The following is a 16,798-nucleotide window of genomic DNA, read 5'->3' as shown; positions in this document are numbered from 1 at the left end:
AAACCCGCGGTAAAAACTCGTCTGTGATTAGTTAAAATTGCTGATAAGATGATTTGATTTGAATTACCCGCGCTGAGGCTCGTTTCTCATTGGAGCTCCTCCAAGTTCGAGTTTTAATCGAGTCTGGTTGTGCAAATTGACCCCAAAAACGTATTTTGACCGGTAAAAGTGTCTGTGATGACTTTAAGCCACACTTTTAATGACTTGTGAAGAATTTTCCGGACTTTTACAGACTTTCAACCACAATTGCTGTATAATTCGACTCATATTGATATAAAAAAGTCGTTCATTACTGCATTTTGCCTGAAATTTGTGCGATTTATTGAAAAAATTCCGTTACGTCTTGGTTGCTTAAGCATTTAGATGTTGGCAGCACTGTCATATTTTGAACATCCCGCCCCTAAGCTGCTTCGTGATTGGATCATCTTCTCCAGCTCGGTCGGTAACGTTGCGAGTGACTGGCGCACGTTCGATTTGGTTGATTCCAAAAGTGGGTGAAAAAGTGATAAAATGCACAGAACTGCAGGAGTTTTGTGGTTTGTGGACAAAACTGTGGTCTTGTGGACGAAATTCTTGTGTTGTGGACACTTCCGGGCCGTTTTTGAAAGTCTCCAGGAAATTCGCAAGGTTAGTTTTTTTCACGCAAAATTTTTTTAGAAGTACTTAAATTGCAATGGGGGTCACTCATTGTGCACCGAACTTGATTTGGGGGTGAGTTTTGGGCTTTCCGTAAGGGTGAAGTTGAAGATTTTGCGTAATTAAGTTTGGGTTTGGTGACGTCACAGTCATAGCTACTTGATTTGGGATACGACCAGTTCGTTCCGGGCTATATGAGCACTGAGACTTGAAAACGGTTGGTAGACCTGTCAAAGAGAAGACAAGCAGGCGTACCACCATATTAGACAGTTTTTTTTATTTAAAAACAATGGTTCCGGTCACTACTAGTAAACCCCAAGGAACAGTTGTTTTCCGCCCCCCAGCTGTGGCGTCATCAGTGGGCACAGGCCGTCCCTCCCCGCACAAAAACGGGAACTCACTGTTTCGAAAGCACTTTATTCCCTCAGGACACTGACTGCATTTCAACCCGCGTTGGTACACAGGCATATGTTTTTCATTACTCACGTCGTGGAAAGTGGACCCATAATTACAAATAAGAGCGAACTTCCAACTGGGGAAGTTGTCTTTGTTTTCTGCACGCACGCACCCCAACAAATCACAATTTCCCCAGACTACTTGAGTGAAGTTCTCGACACCATAGCCAGGGCCATGGTACTTGTTGATTGTGTTAACAGTAACGTTGTATATTTCGTTGTACCTAGAAAACTGTTCTATTCGTGTTTTTTTTTGGTACTGTCTTTACCAGTGGTCTTCACTATCGAGGTGCCACAGTTTACTCGCTGTTTTCTCCGTGTACGCCTTGAGATTCTGCCCGAAAGTATCTCCATTCATCACTTTGTTACAAGGATCGAAACGTCGGTCTTGATTACCGTTGTAGATAAAATGTTGAATACCGTGACATCTCGCAATGTGCTCAAGTTCCATGTCGTAGTTCATACGCAACATCTTTGCCGATTGACCAACGTAACCTAAATTTTCTCACTACAGAACTCAGTTTAAAATTACTAGGAAAAGACCTTTTACCGGTCTATGCTCATTGCCTGAGGCCACATGGTTCCTCCAGTAGTTGTGTGCCCAGAGGATTTTTCTTCGGAACTCCACCAAACTGGGATTTGACAGAACTTCATGTCGGGAACCGCGAACTTTACATTCACAGGCTGCATGCTCGCTGGAGCCACAGTTGATTTTACAGTAGTCGAAAGACCGGAAGGTCTCAGTGAGGGCCAGAGTTGGGGCGATGAGGAGGAGGAGAGTTGTCGTCGGTGACATTGTCAAAACTTGGAAAGGAAAGTTGCCTCTTGATTGTTAATCGCAGCTAAATTTAGCTTCGGCAGGCGAGCGGAGCGAGATGTCTATAGATATTTTTTTCTTTTATTAGCTATGTACATCTTTTATTTTCAAGTTTAGAAACTGAATAAGGAAAATTAGTTTGGCCCGGCGCCTCCACCATTATTTAGTCCAGGGAAAATAAACAAACCTCGGAATAATTTGCATACGGCTGATTTTTGTGTGGACCTTTATTTTATAGTTTTAAACAAATTGTCAAAAGTTTCCATCAGTGTGCTGCTAAAAAAGTTACGTGGTGGTAAATGTCAAAGAAAACAATTTTTTGCAAATATCTTGTCACAGATGATTCCAATGGCAAAAACACTTATTATAAAAAAATTTCCTTATCAAATTTGCAACAAAAAAAACTTTATAATATTTTTCGTAGTAATCGTTTTCAAGATATAGTGATTTTTTTGAATTCTTTAAGAAATCATTTCTTTTTCACAGTATTTTAAAATAGAGTACTTTGAGCACTTTTTTTTATAACAGAATACATCCATAAAGTCTACTCTACTAGATTTTCTAACATCGTATGAATTTAATCTTTTTCTTCAAGAACTTGATATAGTTTCTGAAGATCCTGAAAGAAATAAAATGGATATTTGAATATCTTCGTTGACATCTCACACTTAAGCGTTATTTTCATCGGATTTGGGCTAAATGAATTTCGGAAATTACCACAAAGAGTTCAAAAAATTAAACTTAACTATTCAATGTGTTTAAATAAAAATATAGTTCTAACTACTATTTTAAAATATAAAATGGAGTAGTTTATGTCAAATGGGTAAAGGCACAGTTAGGATTATTTCCAAAATGTTACATTTTAGTCTCCATCACCGTCTTTAGAGGCAAGTTTGACACTTAATACTGCCGACTATAGCATAATAACATAATGATTTTGTTATCTAGAACGATAGTTTGAAATATTTGAGACATTTTTTGTCCACGTCGTACTGTAACATTGTTGCAGCAAAACCTAAAGAATGATTTGAAACGTTTGAGTACTTCTAGGAGTCAACCCTGCAGCAGACTTCTACAAAGTGAAACAATATTTGCTTTTAAGATTTCTAAAGGATTTTACAGCGACAAAATGGTTAAAAATGTTGTGCATTACCAATTTTAAATATTGGTAATGACCAATTTTATTATAGACATGAAGATTAAAATGAAGTTTAGAAGGCAATTAAAACTGTATTTTTATTAATTTCATATAAACTAGTGAAAAAAAAAAGTTTTTCCGGCGATCGTTTGTTTTTAGGTACCATTAATGCATGATTTGACGGCTGAAATCGTGCATTAAAGTGGGCTATTAATAAATGATTTAATGTGATTATTATAGGCAACCAATCACAAACGCAATTCAATAATAGTTATTTTCAGTCGCGTGTGGTAACTACGCCGTCGTGCTTCAAACTGATTAAGCGCTGTAAAATGGTTAACGCACAAGAGTTGTATTAAACTTTTTGGCCGAAAAACTTTTAATTTAAATAATTAGGTTTTTCAAAATTCATGGGAATTGTCACATCTGACATTTGTAAATTTCATCATCTGTCAATTCTGTCAATTTTGTAGATGGTGCACAAAAAGTACACAAGATGGCGCTGTATAAAAATGTTTTAATATGACTTAATTGTCTTAATTGAGATAATAATTTAGGTAGACACCACTTTGGTGATCAATCTTCATTATGGTAAAGTGATTTTAATTTATAAACGCATCTAAACAGCAGACGATTTGGGCAATTTTTACCGCCCGGGGTGTGTAAACGTTCAGGGCGCTTGTTAATATAATGTTTCCGAAGATGTCATTTGAATGTTAATTTGATGTTTACAATTCTTGAAGTCAAAAATTCAATAATAATCTGATAGACATCGTTTGGAATTACACTCAAATTTGTCTACTGCGGACACGTCGGGCACACCCATCATACACATAACCTCACTTTAGTTTTGTATATTTGGTTGCATAACCACCTTTGTACCAATTTTTTTTGTTGAATTTTTCAATATTCGATCACCGGTAAAGTTTTGTAACTAACTCTAATGGTAAATAGGCGATTAATAAGCTCGCTTATTTACGGCACTACTACGTTCGTGCCGGTTAAAATCGCTCAGTTACACAGTAGAATAGTCTTTTTGTTACATATACATTGTTAACATGGTCGGAAAGGTAATTTTGTGCTAAAAAACACCTCAAAAAGATAATATGTCCACGTCGTCAAAAAAAAATTATTCAATTTTTTATTGCCTTCCGTCGAACACTTATGGTCACCCCCAAAATCGTCTCTAATTTCAAAGATAAAATTTTGTAATTTTGCGTAATCTGATGGTTGATTAAGCTCCACAATCTGTCGCAAAAATTTGTTTTTCATCACTATTTTTGTTTAACATCGCGACGCCTAAGAAGTGTAATTTTTAAAGATTTTTTTTAATTTTTGCGGAAATTCTCGAATTCTTTTCAACATAACTGTGATAAAAATATCTATTTTTTTTAATCTTATACAAATTGTGTTTAAAATTTTAGAAAGAAACGCTGTTTTATTGCAAACTACGTTTACACTAAATTTGGAGATCAATTTTGATTATCAGGGGAGTGTTTTATTTATTGGATACTAGAAATCGTTATTCAACAACGAAAAAGCGACGAAAGCGACGAAAATTTTACAAAGTACGACTTTTGTTACAATCTAAAGCAAATAAAAGGATAGTTGACATTTGTGACATAAGATGTTGATAGTTTAGTGTAAACGTTGATTTTAATTTTGAGGTTGTGAGTTTGGAAACTAATTTGATAAAACAGCTTTTTTCACAAATTTTAAACACAATTTGAATAGAATCTTAAATGACAACTGAGATATTTTTAACACATTTGTATAGCAATTTAAAAAAAATAACTATTGTGCATTAATAAAAGCGCAAAAATTCACATTGCCGTTTGACAAAGGCAGCTGTCGCGCTCCTACGTCGCGGGGAATTCTTTCAAAATCTGCAATGTGAATTTGAGCTCGAAATACACACATTATTCAAGAGGTAGTTAACCATTTATTAAAATAAATCTGTGAAACATTTGTTCAAGTGCCTTTTGGCGTTTTTATGTGTAAAAAATAGAACATACTAAATTTTGTATAATTTGTTCGTCGGAAGACAATAAAAAAATTAATAACTTTTTTTTTGACGACGTAGGCATAATGATTTTATAGATAGTTTTTCAGGAAAGAATTACCTTTTAGAAACCATTTTCAGATTGCTTGTAACAAGAAATTTTTCTAAAATTGTTCGACTGTGTTATTAATCGCTTTCATTAACAAACTTGTTTGTTAAATAGCTATTAATGGTGTTAAGAGTTATAGTTTTAATTTTGCGTCAAAAAGTTAAGTTTTATTTTTCAACAGTATGTGGTAATTGCCGCGGTTTATCTTACTTGAATCTTAAGTAAATGAGTCTAAATTGTACGATTTCAACAAAGATATATGTACCGACATAAAATCCATCCAGTTCTTTTGAGGACTCTCAACAACTAGAAGAAGTTCTTAAAGAAAATGAGTACCATGAAAAAGAATTTGTAGAAGATTAATTTCATAAGTTGTGGGTTGAGTTCACTCAATCTAAAAAAAGGCACTAAGTTTCTATGTTTCGACTGTGATGCACAAAAGAATAAGAAATTGAAATTTTGAAAAATACTTTTAATCTCAAAAATGGTAACTCCTACGAAAAATATTACGAGATCTTTTTTGTGTCAAATTTGATAAGGTACAATTATTATAATAAATATTTTTGCCATTGAAATTACCAGTGACAAAATATTTGCAAATATTTGTTTTTTTGACATTTACCACTGCGTAACTTTTTTAGCAGCACACCTATCGATTGGGACTTTTGATATTTTGTTTGGAACAATAAACCGAACGTCCACACAAAAGTCAGCTTTGTGGGAATTATTTCAAGCTTTTGAATTTTTTGTGACTATTTTTCCTGGACTTTATTTGTACTTTTTCAGAAAGCAAACATGCGAAAATCGTCATTTATTTGGCTGCGTTTAATACTTTAATCATCTTACATACATAACAATAAATCATTACAACATACTGATACTTCGTTGATAATATTACAATTCGAAATTCCCCAAAACTGAAATCAACGGATGCAAAACAGCAACAAGCCACGAGAAAAATGTATAAAAATAAACTCGCAGAGTCGCTCTTCACTGCCACCTCGTTTCTTCTCTTCTTCTGTTTACCCGCTTCACCTTGTGCGTGATTGTCGACGACACAAACTCAAGAAAAAAAGGACGGAAAACCAAGCAAAAGGACCATAGTCATTAAAGAAGGTAACTCATGAAAGCCATGATGAAAATAAACGAGTTTTGATTAGCAAAAGCACTGTTAGTGTCCTTGATCGTGGTCGTGAGAGCTTTTTCTCGTTCGCGAAACAAGTTCTTGGCGAGCATTTGCATTTTGGTGATTTTGTCGTCGAAGAGGGCGTTGGTGGAGTTGGTAGGGACGTCGATGTTGCAGTAGTCTTGATCGCAACAAGAGACGCACATCTAGAAAGTTGGGTCAATCCATCAAATGTCACAAGAAACAGTTTGTTTACCTTCTGCGAGTCGATTTCCACGCACCCCACTTTTGTCCTTTGGCACTCTTTGTCTGTCGTACACTTCTTGTTAACGAGAACGCTGGTGCCTTTGGAGTCCATGATGTGCAAAGTGTGGCAAAAAGTCTCTCCTGCAAATCAAATTACCATTTTCAATTAAAGCAAATTGGATTTGTCAGCCTGAACAAAGCTTGCCAAGAATTCCGACTAATTTCGTTAACGTTGGAAATCTTTTTCGACCACCTGAGCCATAAACATTTACATTTCAAATGTGTAAGTTTCTTTGTCGAACAATTAGACCGTTAACTTCTTCAAAAGTTTACGATTCAACTGTGATCCGCTTGGAAGTGACGTTGATTTGCGAAGTGGAACGGAAGTTGTATTTTTTTTTTTGGAAGAAGTTTTTAGTTTTAATGAAGCTGTCTGGAACGTTATCAAACAATTTAAGGGGTTATTATAATGACGTGTCATGAACAAGATGCTAAGATTAAAAAGAAAACTCAATCAAACTTGGACGACTGCAATTTTAAAGTGCATTCATGAAGTATTAATAGTGTGTGAGAAAAGTTTGAGGATTCATTATAAAACTACTCGTACAAGAAAGCCCCAGGTCTTGGATACTCGCTAATTATAATTAGCAATATTATTATTTTTTAATCAGCGCGCGTTTAATTTTATAAAATGGCATTTTGTACCGCCCAGAGCACCTCTTTTTGGAGGAATTTGAGAACCGCGCACTCCGAGTCTTCTGATCTTTGGGTGTTTAGAATCCAAACACGTTCAGATCTTCAGATTGCTTCTCTCGCGTTTGAGTTTTATAATCTGTCGCCTAATGTCAGTAGAAAAGTTTGTGTTCGATAAAGTGATAAGCTGATAAGTGAAAATGAGAGAGACCGTAATTCTGATAATCTGTCAGGTTAATTAACATACCGCCGCTAATATTTAACACTACAATTTAGTAACTCATCGAATTAATAATAATCGAATTATCAAACTTCGCTAACTAATTAACCTGACGTTGATCCGAGAAAATCGAATTTATCCCCAATATCCCCCAATAAATTTTACAGCCCCTAAACCGTCGAAACAAACCTCCATCGAAAAAATAATTTCCAGCGAAATTTATGCGACAATAAAATCGTCATCAAAATAAAAACATCCGAAAAGTACGTTGTTTGACACGTGCATTTATCGACTTCCACTTTCCCGAAACGACAACTTACTCCATAAAAACGAAAGTCTTCGTATAATGATGAAACACGCGTGTCCCGAAACGCTCTGACACGTCGACTTTTTCCCCTTTCGAACATTATTTTACATGTGCGCATTTCTTGCTGAACTATCAATTTATCTTCTTCCGCGTACTTTTAGCGCGAATTTTCCTTCAGATGACTGCAAGAGTTCATATTTTATGAGGAGTTTGGCGCAGAGGAAACGCGTTTCATTTCGGACGAATATGAAGAGCTATTTTATGGAGGCAGTTTTGTTTGTTCTACTTTCTCTGTTAAATTTTAAAGGGGATAAATAATTCTTTTTGTTGTTTTAAGCTCGAAAGCTCATCAGTTCAAAACGCTTTGAAGGTAGGATCAGAGGTGGAAATTACTTTGCATGTCCTTAATAGAACGAAATTTCTCCACATAATTCGATTAAATGTAGTACAAAGAAGTGGCATTTTATACCGCCCAGAGCACCTCACCTTGGAGGAATTTGGGAATCTCGTAGAAGTAAAATAACAACACCATCATTAAACTTATGTTTATTCCTCCTGACCCATTTTAACACAATTTTCGGAATTTCAACCAAAGTCCTGAAACCGGTGCTAGCAGAAGACCTTTATTGTCCAACTTGATAGGGTGATGCGTCTTTTCACATAAATCCACTTCGAACTTGGAAATGATTTTTACTACCCCAATTTTGGCGCCGAGTTCTCCGAATCTCGCCCCTATCAATTCTCATTTAAAAAAGACTCAAAAAACTGATCAAGTTACCAATGCAATGACGGGGTCCTTCCCCAAACGGGAAGTAAGTGAATTGAGGCCTACTTTGAACATTTTCTTCTGTGAATCTCAAAGGGTCAAAAACGTCAGGATTTGGGTAATAGAGGGGGTCGTAATGTAGCCCCCACAATGGGATGAGCACAAACGTTCCTTTTTCTACAATGACGTCAGTTCCGGGAATTTTGTAATCAGCCTTGCACTGTCGGTCTAAGAACGGAAGAACTGGGTATTTTCTCAAGGTCTCTTTAAGACACATATCCAGAAACCCCATTTCTTTTATGGTCGCAAAGGCTAATTCCCCCTGTTTTGACACTACTTCGCGGATCTCTTCTCTTAGAGTCTCCTGCAGGTTTTTGTTCACAGCTAGTTCATACAAAGCCAAAGTAAGAGCAGTACTAGTTGTTTCAGTGCCTGCTATGAAAAACTGAGCAGCCAGACCCACGAGTTTGTCGCCCTCTGAAAACACACTTGTTGTTCTTGATACGCAAACAATCATACTCACCCCAGTATTCCGGAGCGGCGTCTTGCAGCTCCATCAACAAATCCAACAAGTCGTGTCTTGTCACTTTTTTTTCTCTTCGTTCACTCACCGTTTGCCAAAATATCTCTCTCAAGAAATCCGAAGACCTCTTATCCACGAATCGCAGTCTGAAGAGTTTGACGATTTTGGGCGCCATAATATAACAAGACATTGAAATGACCCTTTCCCAGATGGCCCAGTTAAACACTCTATTGGCGACCGCTTTGAACTCGGAGGTCTCATCAGTGAAGCTGTTGGCGTCGACGCCAAAAGAAGTCGAAGTGACGGCGTTCGTGGTGTATCTCATTGAAAACTCGCGGATGTTGGCCACAGGATTTTTTTCGATTTCCAGGGATAGGAAATGGGTGAAGTCGTCACCAGCAGCTGAGATTAGTTGGAACATGCTTTTCATTTTTCCGGAAGTGAAGATCGGAGACACTGATTTTCTATCATTATCAAGAGTATTATTACTATTATTATTCTTAGAGTTTTTACCTTCTGCTCTTCCACTCGGGATTTTTCAAATTAAATAAAAGATTCGCTCCCATGCTGTCATCTCGTTTGTTTTCAACCACACTTCGGTCGGTGAAGACACTGAAATCTTTCACCAGAATGTGTTTGAGGAGTTCAGGATCGCGGACCAACAAGCAGGGCTCGTCACACATGAACAAACCAATAAACGGTTCACTGGTAGTGTTGTACATCCTTCGGACAAAAGACCCGAAACTTTCCTGGAAGGTGAAGAGTCCAAACGCGTTACCAAAGAAGGGGAGCGGCGGAAGAAAAGGAACATTTTTCTTTTGCCAGTACTTGAATTTTCGGGTGGTGAACAAGTAGAAGAAGACGATGAGGGCAAGGAGGACGTTGGTGGCGATGAAAATAAGCGACATTTTGCCCTTGGAACTGGGCAAGGAAGCGATTATATACCGACAGTGTTTACGATGTGTGTCAATTAAAATATAATTAGTGATAAGCGCTGGCATAACATTTACCACTACTTATCTATTTACTAACTAGGACTCATTTTTTTGACTAATTATAAACTCAAAGTACAGTAGTCTCATAAAAATATTGAAATTTCTAGGACAAACAGTCGTTTTCTTTGATTTCCGATCCCAAATCCCTTCAAATTGGGGCGCTTGCGGTGGTACGAAATCCCACGATTGATTTTTTAATTTTGGTGGCACACGTTGTTCAGACTATCAATTAGCAAGTTAACAATCGCAACTTACCAGGTTTACACGGTCGGTCGATGGCGAATTTGTTGCAAACGAGATTGTCCGAGACGTTGACACAGATGTAACAGGTGACGGAGTACTTTTCGAAGTCGGAGGAAATCTCGCGTTTCTCTAATAAAAAGTTGGAAGCCAAGTGTTTCTTGTCTAAAGCGGTATTAGTCATGAAAATGCAGCTTAACAACATGCTCAGTCTCAACATCACAATCTGAAAAAAAAAGAAAAAAAATTGAAAAATCACCTCAGCATTGTCGAGATTTGGATGAAAGCGAGCAACAAGTGACAATCACACCGGATTCTCGCTTCCATTTTCCCATAACTTATGTAAATGCGTATCCATTAATAAATAGGGATATCGCTGAATCCCTGTTGCACCCCGTCAACAACTCACCACCCATTTCCAACTCAGTTTAATTACTCGCCTAACACCAAATTATTTACATAATCAATTTATTAAGTGTTAAGCTGGCTAACTTTCGCCACAGCGCCAACTTTTCAGATCCTTCGCGGTCGCCATCTTACAAAATGGATGATCCACCCAAGCACGAACCACATGAAGGGAATGATATACATTTATTTCCCTTTGTTTTTTCTGGCGAAAGTAATCCGGTTTGGTACAAGGAACGAAAACGGAGCCAGTTAATATTTTCTTTGGAACAATCCATTATGTGCACGTGGGCGTATCTAATAATTTTAAGGATGAAATATGTGTATGCAAGGAAAAGCGAAAGAAAAATATAGCGAAATCGAAAAAGGGATCTCGCGGGTTTGTTTTAAGGACAAATTGCGGTTTCTTCAAAGTAATTATTTTATTTATTAACGTGCCGTTTTTCATACTCGACCGGGTAAAGTTGTTTTTTCTTATTTTGTGTGTAATTTACGACGTACTACGAATGCAAACAGCGTTGCCGCGATGTGTGGGCACGTAAATACGGCTCTGGAAATTTGTGAGGACCGCTTTTTATAGCGGTCGTATAAAACACGAGTATGTAAAAAATTAGTTTGTTTAGTATGGGAAATATACAGGGTGTCTACATTTCAACACATCGCACGCGTTAAATTTCCTTTCTCTTATTCCCCATACGATGCTTAACGCCTTGTTAGGCTCTTTACACCACTTCTTGCCGAGTTGCTACTGTTAGAGGTGAACCCAAGGTAGTTATGCAGATTCTTTAAGTCTTTCTACTTCCTGATTCTCCCAGAAGCACTCACCCCCTTTTCTTTGTCTCAGTCTTCTACGGAATATTACGTGGTTTTTAGACTGCGAATTTGTTAGCCCGTATTCCTCCAATGTGCGGCGCTGGAGGAGGTATAAAATGCCCCAGAGTTGAGAATGATTTATGTTTTATCATATTTCATGTTGAGCTGTTATAAATATTGTAGATTTATCGAATTTCTTGGAATTTTGGATCCTTGTTTTTTTTTCTTTAGATTTTCTAGATTTTTTACAAGTTTAGATTCTTGAGATTTTTCAAATCAGTGCGGTTTTTGAAACACTTCAAATTTTTTTGGCAATGCAGATTCTTCAAAAGCTGATTCTTAGAACATTTTTTTCTACAAACTTTTCAATTTGGTCGTTTAGATGCTTTAAATTCTTCAGATTATTTAAATATTTTGTATTCTATCGGTTCCTCAAATTTATTGGATTTATCTTTATTATTCATGTCTCATAAATTTTTCCGAATCGTTCGGGTATAGATTGCTTGCATTTCTTGTTTTTTACATGTTTTTTTTTATTTGATGAACTTTATTTTTTTTGACAATGACAATGAATTTTTTTTGCTTTGAATTAATTCTTTTGATTTTTTAGAATCTATAAATTTGTTTACACTTCTTTTAGATCTTTTGTCAATTCTTCGCATTTTTTTAGATTTTGTGGTCTTTTTTTAGACTTTCTGTCGACTGTCTTTACTCTTTGGACTATTTTTGGAGTTTTGTTAGTCTCTTTTACTTAAAATTGTCTTTTTTTGGACTTTCTTTAAATTTCATTTTTATTCTATTTTGATTTTAATTTGATTATGTTTTTATTTATTTTGGATTATTCTCAGAGGAACAAAATTGAAAGATAAAAAAATTGACAATAAATTCAAAGGAATTCTAAAAGCTTTAGAAAAAAATCTACAAAGAAAACACAAAGAGAGTGTCTATAAAGTCGAAAGAAAATGAAGGAATTTTAAAAAGAGCGTAAGAAAACAAAAAAGTTGGTAAGAAAAGAAAATAATACTTTAAAATGAGTCCAAGGAAACAAAAATATTAGAGACTAAGGAAAGTCTAAGAAGAATCTAAAAACAATTTAAAGGATCTAAGTGAAAATTTAAAGAAATTTTAGAAGATCTAAGAGAAATTCGACAAGAATTTATTTACAATATCGAATATAAAGAAAATCATTATAAAACTTACACAGAATCTATCAATTCTAAACGGAATTTGAGAAAAAATTGTAGAAAATCTGAAGCATTAAAGGAGGATTGGATCGAATTTAAAGAATATCTGAACATTTATAGAAAATAGAAAGAAAAGGACCAAAGACTAAAGACAATCTAGAGACTCTAAAAATTTTTAAATGATCTAATAAACTACCCGAGGTACATATAAAAAATTTAAATAGAATCAAAAAATAGAACGAATTTAAAATCTAGAGAAATATTAAGAATGTATGCAGTCTAAAAAAATAAAAAATTTAGAAAGTTTTTAAATAGCTATTTTGCAATACGAGTAGCAAACAAGATTTTTTCTAAAACTGCAGAAAAATGCAAAATTTAACGATAATTACTGTGAGTTTAGGAGTTGTCAAAAGTCGTCAATAAATCACCTAAACACTGCAAAATGACAATTTTTTCAATAATCACACGATTTTGAAACGTGTATTTGCAAAGGAGAGCTCGAAATACCTAATATTGTGAATTTTGAAAATGATCCAAAGGTTGTTTATGGAGAAATTGACCAAAATATGCATGAAATTTTCAAAACTCAGCCACATGAAAGTTCTGACGATTATTTTAAAATTGACACTTCACTTGACAGAATTTTCACACAAAAAGTTAGTTGAAATTTGAGAATCGGCGCGAATATGCGTAAAATCTAACAAAAGTCGATAAATCGTCTATTAATTGGGGTTATAAAACGATAGTTTACTTACAATTACATTTCCTGTCAAAGTGATATACACCTACGCACTCGTTTAGTCACTTTTACGCACTTTTTTACGCATTCGGGTCTAAAAGAATGTCATTTGAAAATTAAAATGATATTCGATCAGTTTTTTTGACTTTTTAGACCTTAGATTTTGGACTCTTTTTATTTTAAAGTTTTTTCGGATTTTTTCTTTAACCCAAAAAACAATAATTATGAATTAAAAATTGTTTAAATGTAAAGCAAAAATCCAAAATATGGCAGAGTAAACGACTTTTGGAGCGCCTGTGTTTGTTTGCCACATATCACTATTAATATTACTATTATCGTAGCAGTGCGTAACTCAATTTTTCGCCGAACTTTACACCGTTCACTCCTCCCTAAATTAGCGTCATGCCGCCGCCGCCCCCGCCCCATACCTGAAAAGCCATATAACGCGTCGCTTTATGCCGTTTCCTCTCGTAAATTCCGACCTTTACTCGGTTCGTTTCTAAAAGCTGCATTGCCCCGGGACCTATATATCTCCACGCACCAGGAACAACAAAAAAACAGTTGCAAGGGGCAACGTTAACATAATAATTACGATCTATGTGCCCGAATTTTACTCGCCGGACTGTGACTTTTTTATTGTTGCAGTGGCGACGCGGATAATAAAAAAGGAGAAAAAAATAGCAGAGTCAGGTCGAGGACGGCGCAACAGATTGATTGGTCGTGATAGAAAAAAAATAACGCGTTTCGTGATATTCAGAGATCCGTCTTCGGGGAATAGAAGTTAGTGTCGCGCTTAACACTTTAGACGCCCGGTTGCTCAGATTTTGTCCCGTTAAATCGCACGGAAGCGACGGAGGTAATTCGTCTCAACATCTAAGAAAAACGATGGAAATTGCTCGTTATTGATCAGAGTCGGCGGCGTGTCGCGACATTTGGAAGCAGTGTAACTCGACGGAAACATGATGAAAGAAAGGGGAAAAAATCGCAAAGTTAGCTTGTAACAAATGAATTTTGATACGTGGAGTACCACAGGCTGCACCTCTCGACCCTCTCCTTTTACTATATGTTTTGACTTAATTTAATTTGACGCATATATTTCCTCAAGATGGCGACTGCAGCAGTCATGTTCTCGACTCGACGTTTATTTCCTCCAACATTCCAGCGCATTATTCCGAATCTCGCCTCTACAACGTTAATCCAAGGGCTTACTTAAGACAAGCCCGATTACGATATAGACAGAGCTCCGACCTCCGACCAATTATCATAGCGCCAACATCTGAAAAGGGTCCGAATTCGCTGTGGATGTTTACAGAGAAAATATACTCGCCGGACTTTCAAAGCTGCAGTTCGGACTAAGCTTTGTGCTCTAGACTAAAGTTAAATGAGCTTTTCTTCGGGCAAACGGGAGCATGAATTGAGATTGTTATTAACTGCGAGGGAAAACAAAGAAAGAAGTTGGACGACGATGCAGTGAAAGGGGGAGATATGGGAGTTGAGATGGAGTTGGGTTATGTTGTGTCGCTGCAGGTGGAATGTGGCAATTATTTTAGTTTCTCGGTGGGGAGTTATCAGCATAAACGTTCCTTTTTACTTGATTAATTTGATTGCCCGATTAGATTATCAAATGACAAAATCTTCTCTTATTTAAGTAGGGAAATATCGATTTATTATTATGTTGTCAAATGACTGAAATCATTTTTTTTAGTTTGGGTCAGATTATCAAATTAAGTATCTCTCATTCTATAAATCACGTGAAGACAATTTTGAAAACCTGTGATACTGACAAATTATTATCAAAGTAACGACAATAAATGACAACATATTATTATCAATTTTTGACCCAGTTTTGTCAATCTGAGTACTCATTCTATAAAAAACGCGAAAACACCTTAACAGACCTGTGATAGTTTTTCTGACAGATTATCAAAGTAACAACAAAACATTACGACGACAGATTATCAATTTTTTGACATCAAATTATTATTAATTTAAGTATCTCTCATTCTATAAATAACGCGAAAACAGATTATCAGATCTGTGCTAATATTCCAGACAGATTATCAAAGTAACGACAATTCATTACTACAGATTATCATTTTTTGACATCAGATTATGAAAGTGAATGTTTCTCATTCAATAAATAACACGAATGCAGTTTATCAGATTTGCGATACTTTTTCTGACAGATTATCAAAGTAACAACAAAACATTACGACGACAGATTATCAATTTTTGACATCAGATTATCAATGTATTGTATCAATGTATTATCAATTATCTGTCATTTTATAAATAAAGCGAAGGCAGTTTATTAGATCTGTGATACTGTCTCAGCCAGATTATTTAATTAACGACAATACATAACGACGACAGATTTTCAATTTTTTGAGATCAAATTATTAAATTAAGTATATCTAGAAATCACGTGAAGACAGTTTATCAGACTGTGATAATTTTTCAAACAGGTTAGCAAAATAATGACAATACTGTACTAAAACAGATTATCAATTTTTTGACATCAGATTATCAAAGTGAGTATCCCTTATTCTATAAAAACGCGAAGACAATTTATCAAATTTGTGATACGTTTTCAGACAGATTATCAAAGTAACAACACTACATTACGACGATAGATTATTTATCAATTTTTTGACATCAGATTATTAAAGTGATAGTTATTCTATAAATAACGCAAAGACAGTTTATCAGATTTATCAGATTTTTTCAGACAGATTATTTAAGTAACAACAATTCATTACGACAACAGATTATCACTTTTTTAACATCAAATTATCAAATAGTTAAATTGAGTATCTGTCATTCTAGAAATCACGTGAAGACAGTTGATACCTTCTCAGACAGATTATCAAAGTAACAATAATTCATGCAGATAATTTTTTTTTGGCATCAGATTATTAAATGGAGAATCTGTCATTCTAGAAATCACGTGAAAACAGTTTATTAGACCTGTGATACTTCTCAAACAGATTATCAAAATAACGCCAATACAATACGACAACAGATTATCTTTTTTTAATCAATTTGTTAAATTGAGTACATATCTGTTATTCTATAAATAACTCGAAGACAGTTTATCAAATTTTATTTGAAATGCTTTTTCAGACAGATTATCAAAGTAAGAACAATAAATTACGGCAACAAATTTTTTGACGTCAAATTATCAATTTTAGTATCTGTCATTCTATTAAACGAGAATTACCTCGATTATCAAATTGATAATCCGCCAACGATATTACCTTTGTAATTGTAAAGACAGTTTTATCAAATTTACAAGTTTTTGACCGCCCTAGCAATAGCTTATACAGACATTTTATCACTTATCAGATTATCAAATTTAAGATAAAAATTCAGAACGACAGATTA

At 35.3% G+C, this 16,798-nt stretch overlaps 2 protein-coding genes across 2 annotated transcripts in view; both read right to left on the bottom strand.

The window, feature by feature from the left end:
- Positions 1-5,964: 5,964 nt before the first annotated feature.
- LOC148177150 (ly6/PLAUR domain-containing protein 6B-like) overlaps positions 5,965-16,798 on the bottom strand; it is a 32,815-nt gene continuing 21,981 nt past the window's right edge. The window contains exons 2-4 of the mRNA XM_088031789.1: positions 10,289-10,499; positions 6,540-6,670; positions 5,965-6,489 (exon numbers count right to left, since the gene is read on the bottom strand). Coding sequence (XP_087887915.1) covers positions 6,265-6,489; positions 6,540-6,670; positions 10,289-10,493 — 561 coding nt within the window. The 5' untranslated portion in view covers positions 10,494-10,499 and the 3' untranslated portion in view covers positions 5,965-6,264. The remainder of the gene's footprint in view (positions 6,490-6,539; positions 6,671-10,288; positions 10,500-16,798) is intronic.
- On the bottom strand, positions 8,280-10,249 carry LOC148177151 (cytochrome P450 6j1-like). The gene is made up of 4 exons (XM_088031776.1): positions 9,552-10,249; positions 9,039-9,502; positions 8,528-8,992; positions 8,280-8,481 (listed from the first exon to the last, which is right to left on the bottom strand). The coding sequence occupies exons 1-4, from the start codon at positions 10,037-10,039 to the stop codon at positions 8,315-8,317; spliced, it is 1,584 nt and encodes a 527-aa protein (XP_087887902.1). The 5' UTR covers positions 10,040-10,249; the 3' UTR covers positions 8,280-8,314.

This window comes from Gnatocerus cornutus, chromosome 3 (genome assembly GCF_029298725.1).
Source record: "Gnatocerus cornutus isolate USDA-ARS CGAHR chromosome 3, icGnaCorn1.1, whole genome shotgun sequence".
In the NCBI taxonomy this organism is placed as follows: domain Eukaryota; kingdom Metazoa; phylum Arthropoda; class Insecta; order Coleoptera; family Tenebrionidae; genus Gnatocerus; species Gnatocerus cornutus.
Note: the sequence above shows the minus strand (reverse complement) of the source record. Positions and strands in the feature narration are given on the sequence as shown.